Here is a 15,685-nt window from a genome sequence, read left to right as displayed (position 1 = left end):
AGTAACTACTATACAGGGGGTTTGGCGGACGGTTAACCAAACTTGTTGGGCATATAGTCTAAGTCTCGGGTTTTTTTATATCATTGATTTTGTGTTATTTTCAGGATTTTCAAAAAATTATGCCTTTTGACATCTTTAAATTTTTTCAGCATATTTTTCATGTTTTGTTTACATTAGTATTTAGTCTGTAATATATCCTGAATCTAAAAAAATCAATATCAAGTACAAATAATACCGAAATAATTCGTTTTGAGCTCAAAAAGTTAATACAAGTAGCAAAAAAAGTTATGAAAGGTAACTTTAACTTAAAGATACCTTTAGGTTACGTTAGACGCAAAAAAAAAACTAAAATCTATCAAGATGTTCAGGTAGTTTTAAAAACATCTCCAGTTAATACTCTTTTCAATGATATACGATGTGTAACATAAAGCCGACTAACTTGCCACAATTCATGACTTTAAAATTTTATGTATTTATTTCAAAATTACAAATTTTGTTGAAACTGCGCTCCCCTGGCTCTTATACATGCCCTACATCGCCGTCGGATTTCTACTATCATAAGGCGAAGTTGCATCTCTTCTCTGACGGTTAGAAAAGCGGCATTGATTCTTTGAATTAAGTGGTCTCGATTGTCAATTTCTACCTCCTACGCGAGTTCTTTCGCACGTCCCCATACGTAAAAATCGAGAGGGGTTAAATCAGGGGACCGTGGAGTCCATGCGATGGGACCTGCTCTTCCGATCCACGAATTGGGAAAAGTATTGTCCAGAAATTCTCTAATGGCGACCCGATAGTGTGCAGGACACCCGTCATTCTGGAAGACGATTGGCCCCGTCTTCATTAAATATGCGTATATCAGCCAATAATTGTGGGAGATCATTTTGTAAAAAATGTAAGTAATTGTCCCCGTTGAGGTTTCTCGGCAAGTAGTGTGGACCGATGAGGTGTCTCCCAATCACACCTGCCCAAACACTGAATCTTGTTTGGAAAGACTTGGCTCTAGTCAAATGCGTATTTACGTTTTTGTTTTCCCAATAATGTAAATTATGTTGGTTAAATATCCCCGCATGTGTAAATGTTGATTCATCTGTCCATAAGATGCTTTTTAAAAAGTGTCCATTTTCAACGTCTGCGTGAAGCAAAAAGCGGCAAAATTGTACCCGTCGCTCATAGTCGGCTTGTAGAAGACCTAGAATCTCGTATCACGATGCCAGTAAAAATTGCGGAATTAAGTTGTTGATGTAGTATGAAATTACCTTGCACTGGGGTGTAATGGAAAGGATGCCTTCCTTCTGCCTTGACAACTGACCATGCTTTCCATGTAGAAATGTTCAGATCTGTAGCTACTTTCCTTGTACTAGTGGTGGGATCCTCATCGAATGTGCGAATTACGTTTTCATCTACAGCCACATCATACTGCCTCCGATTGGTCCTCGGTTCTTGAAAATTTAGATTGCCTGTTTCCCTTAATCGACGAAAAGTGTTAGCAAAAGTGTCGTGGTGGGGCACACGCCTATTGGGGTATTGCTCCTCATAAATTCTTTGTGCTTCTCGTGTATTACCATTGGCTCTTCCATAAGCAAAGACAATATCGGCGTATTCTTCGGTAGTGTATGCAGCCATTGTAGCGATAATGATACAAAATTAAGGAAAGTCATAAAAACTATATAAAAACTCAATTAACAGCAACAATAACAACAGTATTAACAATAACAATAACAACTACAGAAACGATACAATACTAAATTCACGACTTGGGTACGTAAGAAAGCTAAAAAGTTACACCACGACAAATGTCAAATGACAACAACAATATGTAGCACATATTGTTGTTATCACAACAACAATCCCATAGCATGTTCCACGATCTCCTCATTTGACCATTCAAAGAATCGATGCCGCTTTTCAAACTATCAGAAAAGAGATGCGGCTTCGTCTTACGACAGTGGAAATGCGACGGCGACGTAGGGCATGTATTAGAGCCAGGGGAGCGCAGTTTTAATAAAATTTGTAATTTTGAAATAAATACATGTAAAATTTGGGTATTTTAAAATTAAACTTACGTGAGTATTGATAATGCAATTCATTCAGCGAGCTCCACCATGTATACAGCAAGAGATTGAGAGTACCATGAAACAAAAATGTTTACGATTTACTGTACTGACCCATCTAATAAAGATTAAGTTTACTCACCGGGGAACCTCGATCCCCTTGATTCAGTCATGCCAACAACCATCAATATAGTTACTATATATTTGCTATTAATTTCCATATATATCTTCTTTCTTCGACGACTAGCTAGTGTCCCCTAAAATAGTTATGGCTACCCCAGACGCTCCACTGCCGCTAAGCAGTAAGCATCTCAACACTCGGAAACTAAGATAACATGTACCGAGATCTTAGAATCCAATTGTGTCAATCGAGAAGACAAGTAAGGGCCCTCTATAACTCACAAGACCAACTCGAAGGAACTGCGCGCAGAGGGCATCCCTGTCGATTGCTACACAATCGACCACAATCTGGTAATACCTCGCTAAACAGCGACAAACTCTGGTATACTATAAAACTCTAGCCATGGACTTATACAACAACAATATAAAATATTACTCACATGTCGATTAACCTGTGCACAAAACAATCACAACCATTCTAATATCCACCTAGTGGACAAACACCACCACACCTGGTCAACTATGATCACTCTATATACAAGGCTCTTTATAAGGCGAAGTGCTAGCACTCACTGCCTCTTTTCTTTTCTGGGTCTCTCTCAATCTCTGCTTATTATTATTATTATTTATGCTTAGGGTATAGATTTTCAAGGATGTAAGATAATTCTCGGGCGGTTGAGACACTTATAAACGAATACAGGGTGTTATACTAAATATACGTTTATTAAATATATTAAATTACCTTAGGATATTTTACATACATAAAATTAAAAAAAATATTTTTTTTTACTTTATTGTCCTTTAAAGTCATGAATTGTGGCAAGTTAGTCGGCTTAGGTTAGGGGGTTAGATACACATCGTATATCATTGAAAAGAGTATTAACTGGAGATATTTTTAAAACTACCTGAACATCTTGATAGATTTTAGTTTTTTTTTTGCGTCAAGTTAAAGTTACCTTTTATAACTTTTTTTGCTACTTGTATTAACTTTTTAAGCTCAAAACGAATTATTTCGGTATTATTTGTACTTGATATTGATTTTTTTAGATTCAGGATACATTACAGACTAAATACAAATGTAAAAAAAAACGTGAAAAATATGCTGAAAAAAATGTCAAAAGGCATAATTTTTTGAAAATCCTGAAAATAACACAAAATCAATGATATAAAAAAACCCGAGACCTTTAGAACACAAGTTTATTAAGAAAATATCTTCTATCTGAGCCTTTCTATATGCCCACCAAGTTTGGCTAACCCTCCGCCAAACACCCTGTATATTACAAAAAAAGATCTTCCTTCCAGATAACTTGTTAAATTACCTATAACAAAACTATGAAAACAAAGAAAAAAAACCTGACAATATTATTCATTAGAGATGATTTTTTAAAACTGCATAAATGTCTCAGAAAATATTTCAATATTAATTAGTAGATTTGCGTCATTAGACATTCTGAAAATTATCGATTTTCCACCTATATTGTTTTAGTTTTATAAAAAGCTTTTATATTTCTATTTTGATAAATGTTTATCGTTAACAATAGTTTTTCAAAGAATAAATAATTTTATGTGTAAACAGTAAGCAGGTCATAGTTCTTCTAGAAGTAAGTTTTCTTTAAATTATATTCTGCGAAATTCTGTTAACAAGATATACCAGTAAAACGCTCGCCACGTGTTTTATAATATAAATAACGCAAAAATCAAATTCAACCCTCTTTAAAATTTTTTCCAAGTAGAAGGGATACCAAACCTTTAATGAATATTCCATAATGAATGAACATAGACATTATAGAGAGTAATAATGATTTTTAAAGTTACTAAAATTAGAGCCATAACGAATTATAAATCCTTAAACCTTAAATATCTTATTAACAGCCGTGTCATTATGAATCTTGAAATTTAATTTTTCGTCAAAAACGACCCCTAAGTCTTTTATTTCTATATTTTAAAAGATTGGTACCCATTTTATACTGTGAATAAATTGCACACATTTTTTCTCGTAAATTTCACGGCAAATATTCAAATATAATTTGTTTTACCAAAGTATTACTTTATCTTAGACATGCTGAAGAAGCTCGCAGTCTCTCGTACTATTAATTGCTCTGTAAAATTATAAACCATCCACAAATAATTAACTCTCACAACATTTATAGGAGTTAACAAAAGTAATGACTTTAGGTTAGGTACTTGAGAACCCCTGATAAAGTTACAAAATGTCAATATATAACTTCTATACTATACAACATACTGAACTCTTGATTTTAAAAATGAAGTAAACAACTGCAGAAAAATCTGTGATAAACCAAAGCAATGTAATTTTCTTAACAAAATATCGTGGTTAACTCTATCGAAGAGCAAAAATCTACTAACATCTACCTGTCAGAGTCAACATCATTCCGTTTTTGTAAAAATGTAGGCAAGTTTGTAACTGTTGACTTCTTGTGCACAAGACCCTATTGTTTTTCAGTGATAAACCAAAAACTATGTGATTACAAATCTTGCTATATAATATCGATTTAAATATTTAACTTGAATAACATCTTAAAACCACAAGTCTTAAAACAGTTTCGTCTCCACTTTTAATGATTAAGATAGGAAGTCTTTTTGAGGTTTTCCATGTATTTGTGTAAGTTTTTTCTCCAATGTTAAGTTAAATATTATTGAGAAAAATTTAATTGAAAAAGCTCCAAAAAAATGAATGAATCCTTTTAAAATATACAGAGGTATCTTACTTGGCCCAACATATTTTTAAGGTTTAATTTTTTTTACTGCGATTTTAATATCGTCCGCAGAAACGCTTTTCACCAACAGAGTAGTATTTATCAAAGGAATTGTTAGAAAAAAATTCAGGATGGAAGGAATTTAATTGAAAAATACGAGAAAGATGTGAAGCAAAACTGCCAGCAATATACTTACTCGAATATTTCCTAATTTTTGTATAATATTAGAGGAATCAATGACTTTGTTAAACAATTATCTCTAGAAGCTATTAGAATTACTCGATATTTTTTTCTATCTTTTTATGTATTTTTTATAAGCACCTGTAATGTCACTCTTAACTTTAATTCTAATATAGATAAAATTTGAGTTATTTGTAAGATTATTAGATTTTTTGTACTTTTTTTCTTAATCTTTTTTTTTTAAATTCGTAATATTTCCGTTATTACCATGGTGGGTATTTTTTTTCGATTTGTATGCCCTTGGAATGGTATAAATTTATTCAGATTCTGATATATTCTTTTCGAAAAAATATTTTTTTTTTTATTAATAGAAGAGCTTCTTAGATTATCCCGCTTAGTGTTCTCAAATAATCTGTAAAGTTTAAATAAATAATGTGTCGCTTAATTATTTCCAAGGTAAACATCAAAACTAATTAAAATATCATGAAACGCGGTCCCTCTTAAATGCCCATAGAACTATTCGGAAATCCTTAGAAATTTGTATTATTTTTTGCCGATAGAGATCAATAATTTTAAGAGAATACTGATAATAATAGCAAGTAAGTATACAAAATCTAGAACATTTAAAATACCAAAATTTACATTAAAATAATCTAAATTGGGGCCAAAATGGGATCCTTAAACAAGATGACATCCTTAAAAACCAGACACTATAAGTAAAAATATTAAACTAAAGATAAATAGGATCCTAAATATTATATTCTAAACCTAATATCGTTGGTCCGACGTCGGTAGATCTGGTATACCACGTTTCGGAACTTCGGTGACTTGCCTTTTGGCCTCCGTGGATGATATAACCAGGCATTGTCTTCAGGATTAAGACCACTACAATTCGCCTTTATGTCAAAACGTAAAATCATTTTGTTATTTTCGTGAAGTTCATCACCGAAGACATTTTTTCTGAGCTTTTCTAGTAAACACGTAGATAAAAGAACACGTAGAACAATATGCCAATAGAAATGGTTGTATTTAGGCAGTTCGTTTACTTACAGTTTACTACAATTCTTAAATAGGTTTCCAAAATACGATTAAATCGTTTAACCATTTCATAAGACTAAAGATATGGAGGGCTTAAGCGGATCTCACTGATTCCCAGCAACTGACATACAGATTGGAATACTTAATTAAAAGTTCCTTCTTTTAAAGGAATGTATCTCTGAGGATCCGCATATCTAGTTCTGGAACAACACTTCAGCTACTGTGGTTTCTTCTTGCGTTGGAATGGAATAAGCATCCCATATACTAAAGTAATCACCACCAATAAAAGCATATCAATTTCCGACCCTGCTAGTAGGAAAAACTTCTGATATGTTTAAAGCATTTTGGATGCAAAAAGATGCACTATTTATAATGTATATATACAGGGTATCCATTTAATATCGCGGTGCTCGATTGCGGCTAAACCCTAAAACGAAAAAAAAAACTTTAATAGTGTAAAATTAAGATAAACAAAGATTTTTCTAATTTTCGCGAAAATGAGACCGATTTAAAAAAATCAAACGTCAAAATAAAAGACTTCGAAAGACCTTTTAAACAAGCTATTACTCGATACCCCTTGCCATTTAAAATTTTTAAGGGGATGACCACGGGGGGGGGGCAGAGGGTGAAAGAAGGTGAAGTAATTTTAGGTTAGAAAGTTGTCCCCCTTGACAAACCTTTTGACGTATTTCGGCGTTTTTTTTAAAACAGTGGTTTTCGATAAATCCATGGTGGGAAATTTTCAAATGAACACCCTGTATATATATATAGAGTGAAGATACTAGCTTGGTTTTAATTCTAAGTTATTTAATCTGAGGCTATCAATTTCTTTTTAGATTGACCCTGATCTATATACAGCCATGTATCTATGACCATTATGATTTTATTGATTAAGAATATGTAGTTTACAGAAAAAATCGAGAGATAATTCGATCTGCTAAAGGAACAGGAAGTGAAAATCTCATCCCTAACCCACAAATACTTTACGTTTTTTTTCTTTTTATATTGACCATACTTTTAAACAGTGCGCGATTAGACTTTGTAAGGGTTTCGTTGATATACATGTCTTTATTGTACACTTTTACATATATTGCCCACACTTAGATCTGATCTCATTTTTAGAACTAAACTTGCTCTATTTTAATTTTTAAAATAAAGGTAATGTTCAGAATAAGAAAGAGATTATTTTTTTTCTTTTGGTCCTCCCCAATACAATAGCAGTGATTTGTCTAATTATTTCCAATACTGACATCCAAGGCTCTGCCAACCTTAACGACTATAAAAATCATTTTTATCCCTTAATTCAGGGACTCATTATTTTCTTTTTCCAGCTAGATACGCTTGTTCTGAAGGGTTTTATATCCTCTTGCTATTTTATTAAAATATTACTTTGTTCAATTGAGCTTTAGAAAATTTCTTTTTGACAAACTATTTATAATATGCCCTATCTATTTTTAAGTAAAACAAATTAATTCCTATCACTCTAAAAAATTAATAAGTGTTTAGCCATTTGTTAACCTTTCTTAAGTTGTCGACATCCCATCTGTCAACGTCGCTAGTAATAAGTCAAGTTTCAATTGAAAAGCGACTGCCAGCAGTGCCCTACGTCTTGTAGGGCTGCGACAATTATAGAACGGTGATTTTGATATTTAGAGGGGTGTCTTGGAAATAATTTATCATATGGTAATAGTGCAGAAGTAAAAGTTAAAAAAATATAGTAAGGAATTCTTGTAGTAAATTGTGAAAAAGCTTTCGGTCGATACGATAGGCAAAATTTGAAAACTTGGTTTATAATTTTTAAGTATCTTTAAAAATATCGGTTAAGTAGAAATTGAATTTAAACCTTGTATAGCAGTTAATTTATTTCCTATATGTTGTTGCATAACTTCTCAAAATCGAGCCAGTCTTTTAAAAAATATAAAATTTTGAAATACCCAGAATACGTTTGGCGTAAAATATAAAAACCGATCAGAAATTGGTGACCAAGGAGGCTTTAGTCAAAATCGCTCTTATCGTGCGGGTGTATCGGATTATCAACTTTTGTAGTTACGTTTCATTTCAATTTGCGCAACAACGTTTTTTAACTACAACGTGTCAGATAAACGAAACAGATATATGCAGCGTTAATGTATCAAAAGAAGATAAAATAATAAATGTCAGTGGTTCTAAAACAATTACTTTCATAACAAATATGCCTGTCTCGTTTCGATTGACGGATGACATTATTTGTCACAAGATAATTTAAATTTCAAATTATGGAAAAGAAAAAGCCTTTTTGTGGATTTCTAAATCCTCAAGACAAAAAATGGTACTTAATGTTATTAATTACTTCGAGAACGAAAAAGAAAATAAAGGGTTGCCTAAGAATGTACAAGAAGTAGCTAAAGTGCTTGGAATTAGTTTAAGAATGGTGCAAAAGGTTGTATATGAAAACAAGAACAATCTTATTCCCAAGAAGGAAAAAAAGTGTAAAAGGAAGAAGCCGAAGACTGAAGATTTAAGTGAATGTGTAAAAATGGAAGTAAGGGATAGGATTTATGAACTATATAGGCTAAAAATAAATATAACGCTGCCATTTCTGAGGGATGTTTTAAAGCAACGCGGCACTTTGGAAATTGGACTTTCTGCTTTATCATAATTAATTAAAAGCATAGGTTTCCGCTATAAAAAAGACTGCAATAGAAGATATTTGTGTGAACTACCAAATATTGTGAGCTAACGAATAGGATTTTTAAGACAATATACACAAAATGAAAAATCAAAGTTAAGGAAAGTGGTATTCTAAGATGAAACTTGGATATTTTCAAACGGGAGTGGAATAAAATCTTGGCAAGATGAATCTGTGAAAAGCGTGAAAAGAAAAAAAGGATGTGATCAGGGAAAACGATTTATTATTTTACATGCCGGGTCTTCAACGGGATTCGTTCCAGGTGCAAGTTTAATTTTTTCTTCTAGTTCTAAGTCTAAAAGTATGGATTATCATGACAATATGAATTGCGAAATGTTTGAAGAATGGTTATAGGAACAGTTAATACCGAACTTGCAAGAACCCTCCTTAATAGTATTAGACAATGCGTCGTATCATTCAAGAATTTTGAATAAACAACCAAATGGAAGTTGGAGAAAAAGAGAAATTTATGAATGGTTAGTAAAAGAAAATCAGAATCCCTTGCCATATATGCTCAAATCCGAACTTCTTTCAATTGCAAAATCGCTGAAAAGACCAAAAATATATGCTGTTAAGCATATTTTTTTATTTTCGCACGTACTATTTCATTTAACGAAATATTTTTCAATTTGATTCATATTATGTGGTGACCTTTGAACCCGCACGATAAGAGCGAAGGCGACTATATTCAGTTGTTTTGCTGAACAATCAGTTACTATTTTTTTGGAGTAAATTTTATATTTCGATAGGATATTTGTTATGTCTGAATTAGTGGTATTTTTTAATAAATTTTGTACATATTTCTTGTTCAATTTCAAAAAGCAAAACAGAACATATAATAGAATTTGTTGCAAATATACTTTCAATATTTCTAGCTTATGAGTTTTGTGAAAAATCGGTAAATTCGAATCCTTCCAGTAACGATAATACTAGCGGCTGACTAAATTTTTTTATAACAGAATAATACAACAGATAAGAATTTAGATGTAGCTTCACAAAAGTACAAGTCGTTTTCATTTAGTTTTTACCTTCGTGAAATCTTATAATAGTGGCACTATGTGCGTTGATAAATTATACAAGTCACGCATACTACATGTTGCAATTTGCATCAATACTATCTTCGAAGCTGCGTCTTTTAGCTATAAATAGAACTTATTTCATGAAATTTGATCATTAATTCGGCGAACACTTTTTATCGAAATATATTTGTAAGTGTGCCGTTGGTAAAAGAACTTCGCGGCATTGTATTCATGCGAATTTCCATAGTCTTTTTTTTAGAAAATGCTTAATAATTTCTGCAATTCACTACATAATTTTTGTTAGATTTAAAAGGTTTAATAATTTTCAAACACTGTACCCTCATCTGCTAATTGTGGAAAAAACGTCTGTAGGCTGCAGAATAAGAACCCAATAGTGGCTTACTCACCAAAATGAGTTGAAATAATTTGTAAATTAGCATAAACAGCTAATTATTCAACACAAAAAAGTTTCGAAGTAAAATCAGTTTATTTGTTTAATAATTGGATTATTGCTAAAATGAAAAACCTAGCTTCTGATAGTAATAATACCTTTAGTATTTTTACAATTTCATCTGACGTGTAGGAAAAAGTTTAGTTTTAAAGTATTTTTTTGATTCTTTATGTATTGATTTTTTGTTAGCTAGATAAAAAAATTTTAAATAGTAATAAACGAATTGGTTGGTAGTTGAAAAATTTATATTAAGCAGTCAGTGGAATTGTGGAATTGTGAATTATGTAACAAAAATGATGACAAATTAAGACATGGAAATGTAACAAATTATGTCACGAAATTACTGAAATACGAAATTAATTCGAAATAATACCGAATACGAAAAGATTTTAAAAAGAAAAGATTATGAAGAAAAATTATTGATAAACAGTCTGAAGAAATCATATTATCAAAATCTGCTTTGGTTTTACATAAATATCAAATGAAGGTTATCAAAAAATGTTTTTTTTTTAGGTAGTCTCTGTATATCAAATTTTAAGATAATATTGACATTGAAATAAAAATCAGCTTGTTTAGCATAAAGTTTATAAGTAATTAAAATTAAATGACATGCGGAAGTTCGTACTCGTATATTAGATTCTTATCGTTGGTATTTTAAGAATTCGCCCAGTAACAAGCATTTATTATATCTGAGTTTCATGAAGCAAAAAAGGACACTGCGTTTTCCTTAGTTTTAGCTAATTCATTATTTAGGCTACATCAAAATTAATATTACACTATATTTATATAAATTTCCGTTTTACTATGGACGGTTTGCAGCTACGAGAAACAATGTCATACAATTTGTTTTTGAGATGTTAAATAATAATTTAAAGCATGCTACTGTGATTTATTTTATTTATTTATACCATGTTTGTCCAAAGAATATGAATCGTGTATGAAATAGTGATTCTAGTTTTAATTAACATACCGATCAGTTATGTTAGGATGTATAAAATAAGAACTAGACCCATAATCACAGATGTAAATAGCTCCGCACTATCCTAGTGCGCACTAGGATAGTGCGGAGCTATTTACATCTGTGCCCAAAATAGTAATCTAAGCAATTTTAATCTTAACATAAAGTGGATCGCTTATTGCAAGTGCCCAGCTTGATATATTGCTCTCGGTTCTCAGATAATCTAAGAATACATCATGAATACTTCAAAAATACCATCACCCTATAAAATTCTAGTGTTTCATTTCTAGAAGTGTTCACATTTCAGTGAGTACAATTTCATTCGACAATATACAGTATTGGCCATAAAAGTTGGAACTTTTAAAAATGTAAAATTTTTCCAATGTTCAATTTTATATTTTATTATTGTACATCCAATCAATAAACATATTTATAAGTAAACAAAAAAGCATACCAGAATTTCAACCTTATCTTGTTTCAGACTATAAAAAATACTTTAAATTTTTGTGTGCTGGACAAAATGCTTCGAACTTTTTATAAAAGATGTATTTTACAGGCAGTCTTTGACACACCAGTATGCAAGTGGGTTCTTTTTATTTATTTTATTTTGTGTTACCATGGGAAAAAGGCGAGGCCTATTCCAGCGACATTCGCCAAAGAATTTTAAATTTTTACAATCAGGGTGTTAGGCAGCGTAATATTGCTCAAAGACTAAACGTTCCTAAGAACACCGTATCACGGATAATTAAGAAATATCGTATATTTGGAAATGTGGTACCAGGTAAGAGCACTGGAAGACCTAAAGCCACGACTGCCCGTGTAGATAGGCGAATTTTAAATATTTCCCAGAATGACCCATTTTTGTCATCCTCCAAAATTTTACAAAAATTAAATGAAGGTGAGCCTTCCAATGTCTCTGCAAGAACGGTAAGAAGGCGATTGTGTTCTGGTGGACCTAACAGCTACAGACCTGCTAAAAAACCTTTGCTGCGGAAGAAAAATGTCAAGTTACGCCTACAATTTGCAATGGATCATCTTAACTGGACTGTACAAGATTGGAAAAAGTGCTATTCAGTGACGAATCTAAGTTCAATCTGTTTTCCAGTGATGGAATACTTCATGTAAGATGACCGAAAGGTCAAAGACTCAAGAAAAAGTTTATCCGACCTACGGTTAAACATGGAGGTGGTAATGTGATAGTATGGGGATGCTTTTCTTGGTATGGTACTGGGCCAATACATAAAATTGTGGGGAAAATGGATTGATTTATGTATCGGGATATTTTGCGAAATATAATGGAGCATTACACATTTGAGTCTATGCCAGTAAATTTTGTATTCCAGCATGATAACGATCCAAAACATTCGTCAAAATTGGTAAAAGAATGGTTGGACCAAGAAAAGATCACAGTTTTAAAGTGGCCGGCCCAGAGTCCAGACTTAAACCCAACTGAAAATTGATGAGAACATCTGGATCGTAAAATTCGGGCATCTGGAATAGTCAAAAATGCTGATGAACTATTTCATAAGCTTGTTGAAGCCTGGACTCACATTGACAGACAAATAATTGAAAATTTGATTGAATCAATGCCCAGAAGAATGCAGGCAGTAATTAATGCTAAGGGTTACCATACCAAATATTAATTATAATATTATGGTTTCAATAAGTTATGTTTTATGTTGTTTTTGAATAAAAATCATTTAGTTCCAAGTATTTTGTCCAGCTTTTTTAAAATTTTTATTCCGAACTGTTACTGGTGCTGAATTTTTGTCAACATTTAAATTAATTAACACTAGTTTTTCGTATACAACTACTTTATAAAAGAAAATAAAATGCTAATTAAAAGGCACACAAAATATAATACATTTTCAAAAGTTCCAACTATTATGGCCAATACTGTATTAAATTACTAAATATGAGGCTATCAAGACTAATCTGAAATACTAAACCACTAGGAAATCCAAATTGGTGGTAGATTTTTTTTTATTGGTCGAAAAAATCAATCAATGGATCCAAGGTTTATGACTTATTCGTGAAGTTGCAAACTTATTTAAGTCCGTTTTAGTAAACGAGTTCAATAATTTTAGTAACTTTTCTTTACTCTTGAACTAGGGGTCAATGGGCAAAACATCGGTCGAACTTGCAAGCCATTGAAGAATATTGACTTTTTATTTTTATACATTTTATTTAACCATTATCGTGTATTAACACCCACCTAATCTATTAGTGTAGCTTTTTTGTAGTAGCTTTAAATAGCTTTTAACTAAAACTAAATCAGAAGATGAATTAAAATTATAATAAATATTAATCTAAGTAAAGAATACGAGGTATTTGCTAATTAATAATACGTTGAAATATTACAGCCTCTTTATGCAAAAATATAGTTTACTATATAGCAATAATACTGTCAAAAATAATGATTAAGGCTTGCATTACAAATAGGAAGATTACTTATGAAAATTTAGGTTGATTTTAAAATTTTTAAGGTAAAATGAAAATCCTTTAGTCTGAGTAGAGTTTCATAGAGCAGTAGTAGTCAGTAGAGTGTCGTACATTGTTCGTTTGTTTAAGATTGAGACTATTATTGCTGCTGCCGTGAATGTTTTTATATTATGTTAGAGATAAAAAGACAGTACCCCTGATGATGGACACCACTGTGTCCGAAACATGTAGGGAATTTTAGGCTAACTAAATGTTTAATAAAGTGGAGGGAGACTGAAGGATTTTCATTTTACCTTAACCTACGACTCCACTGCAAGTATGGACTATTTCTTTACTTTTAAAATTTTTGTTTAAAAGAGGATTAAATCAGGAGAAAAAAAATTATGCTGATGATCCATTTTACCTAAAACATATATCTTGGTAATTTGGTTTGGAAAAGTATTAAAGTTCGACGTTACGATAAATGATATTTATTTATTTTTTTTTATATTCTATTTTCAAACAAATATACCAAAAACAATAATAAGCAAAGTAACAAGTTGATTTTAAAATTTTTATTGCCTTGTAAATCTTCTAACGAAGTGTGTTCAGTCTCATAAACTTTGCTTTTTAAGTGACCCCAAAGAAAAAAGTCTAGAGGTGATAAATCCGGCGATCGTGGAGGCTATTCAATAGCACCTCTTCTTCCAATCCATCGTCCTGGAAACTTCCGATCCAAATATTCTCGCACGAATAACGTATAATGTGGTGGGGCACCATCCTGCTGAAACATCAATCTATCCTCATCGTATCTGTCATTTTGAGTTTCAAATATAGCTGTCAATGCTGGATCAATGGCCTGTTGTAATAGCTCTAAGTACATTTCACCTGTCAGATTTCCAGTTGAAAAAAATGGACCAACTAAATTATCATCAAAGATACCAGCCCAGACATTTAACTTTTGTGGGTATTGGGTGTGTACCTCACGATACACTCTAGGAAAATTGTCGGATCAATATCGGCAGTTATGACCAAGCCATTCAGGAAAAAAGAGCTTTCATCAGAGAAACACGTATTAAACAAAAAATGTTGGTCATTAATAATTCGTTCACTCAACATAATTTCACTAAATTGTGATCGCCGATCGAAATCATCTTCATTCAGCTCTTGCACAAGATGTATTTTGTACGGATGAAACTTATGAGCTTTTAGAGTTCTTTGGATACTACGTCGACTAATACCTGTGACAGTTCCCAATTGATGGGAATGTAAGGGTACTTAATGTAGGATCTAGATTAATATGTCCTAGTACAGCCACTTCCATACTTTCATTTCTTACGGGATTTTCAATATTGCGTTTGCGATTCGCCACTGATCCAGTTTCTTGAAATTTGGAAAGAAGCTCCAATACATACTTTCGCTGCACCTTGCTGTTCATGTCGCTTATTAAATAATTTCGCCGTTCTATTAGCACATTGATTATTTCCAAAAAATAATTCAATTATTTCAACTCTTTCTGCCGTTGTATGCACCATTTTTATTTTTAAAAATAGGTATTACCTAAAAAAAATAAAGTTTCGCACAATAAATCACCTTTTTAACAGCGTACTACATTTAGAATAAATTGAGAATAATACAATTTTTAGTTTTGGTCAACAAGAAAATTTTACAAATATTTGTAAAATTTTTTGGCTGACCCGTTCTCTAGTTCATCCGTATTATTCTAATGATATTTATTACCTGTCGTAAATAAATTAATATTAATACCAACGTGGTCTGTGATTGAGATAGTCAACTAAAGCAAATTCTTTTTAAATGTATTTTTGCGATAATTTTTTAAATGTCTAGACCTAAGGTCAAAATATTCTGTAATATGATAGAGCCATCTCATTTTTTGTCTCATAATTTCATAATACTTGATGGTTTTGTCCTACTGCCTGGCATTGTTTTTCTTAAAAGTACCTTTAGTATTCTATGATAAAGTAAAAATGTTTAAAATTACCTTTTAAAGTTTAAATGCGAAAATTTTAAACAGTACTTACTTAAATTGCGTCAAACCAAG

The 15,685-nt window shown here is 31.7% G+C and overlaps 2 protein-coding genes across 4 annotated transcripts in view; one reads left to right on the top strand and one right to left on the bottom strand.

The window, feature by feature from the left end:
• LOC126738159 (kinesin-like protein CG14535) overlaps positions 1 to 15,685 on the top strand; it is an 871,125-nt gene that overhangs the window by 321,371 nt on the left and 534,069 nt on the right. The gene's annotated exons all lie outside the window — the stretch shown is intronic.
• On the bottom strand, positions 631 to 1,739 carry LOC126738183 (uncharacterized). The gene is made up of 2 exons (XM_050443390.1): positions 1,257 to 1,739; positions 631 to 1,189 (listed from the first exon to the last, which is right to left on the bottom strand). Exons 1-2 carry the CDS (start codon positions 1,621 to 1,623, stop codon positions 810 to 812), a joined length of 747 nt encoding a protein of 248 aa, XP_050299347.1. The 5' UTR covers positions 1,624 to 1,739; the 3' UTR covers positions 631 to 809.

This window comes from Anthonomus grandis, chromosome 7 (assembly GCF_022605725.1).
Source record: "Anthonomus grandis grandis chromosome 7, icAntGran1.3, whole genome shotgun sequence".
NCBI classification, from domain to species: domain Eukaryota; kingdom Metazoa; phylum Arthropoda; class Insecta; order Coleoptera; family Curculionidae; genus Anthonomus; species Anthonomus grandis.
Note: the sequence above shows the minus strand (reverse complement) of the source record. Positions and strands in the feature narration are given on the sequence as shown.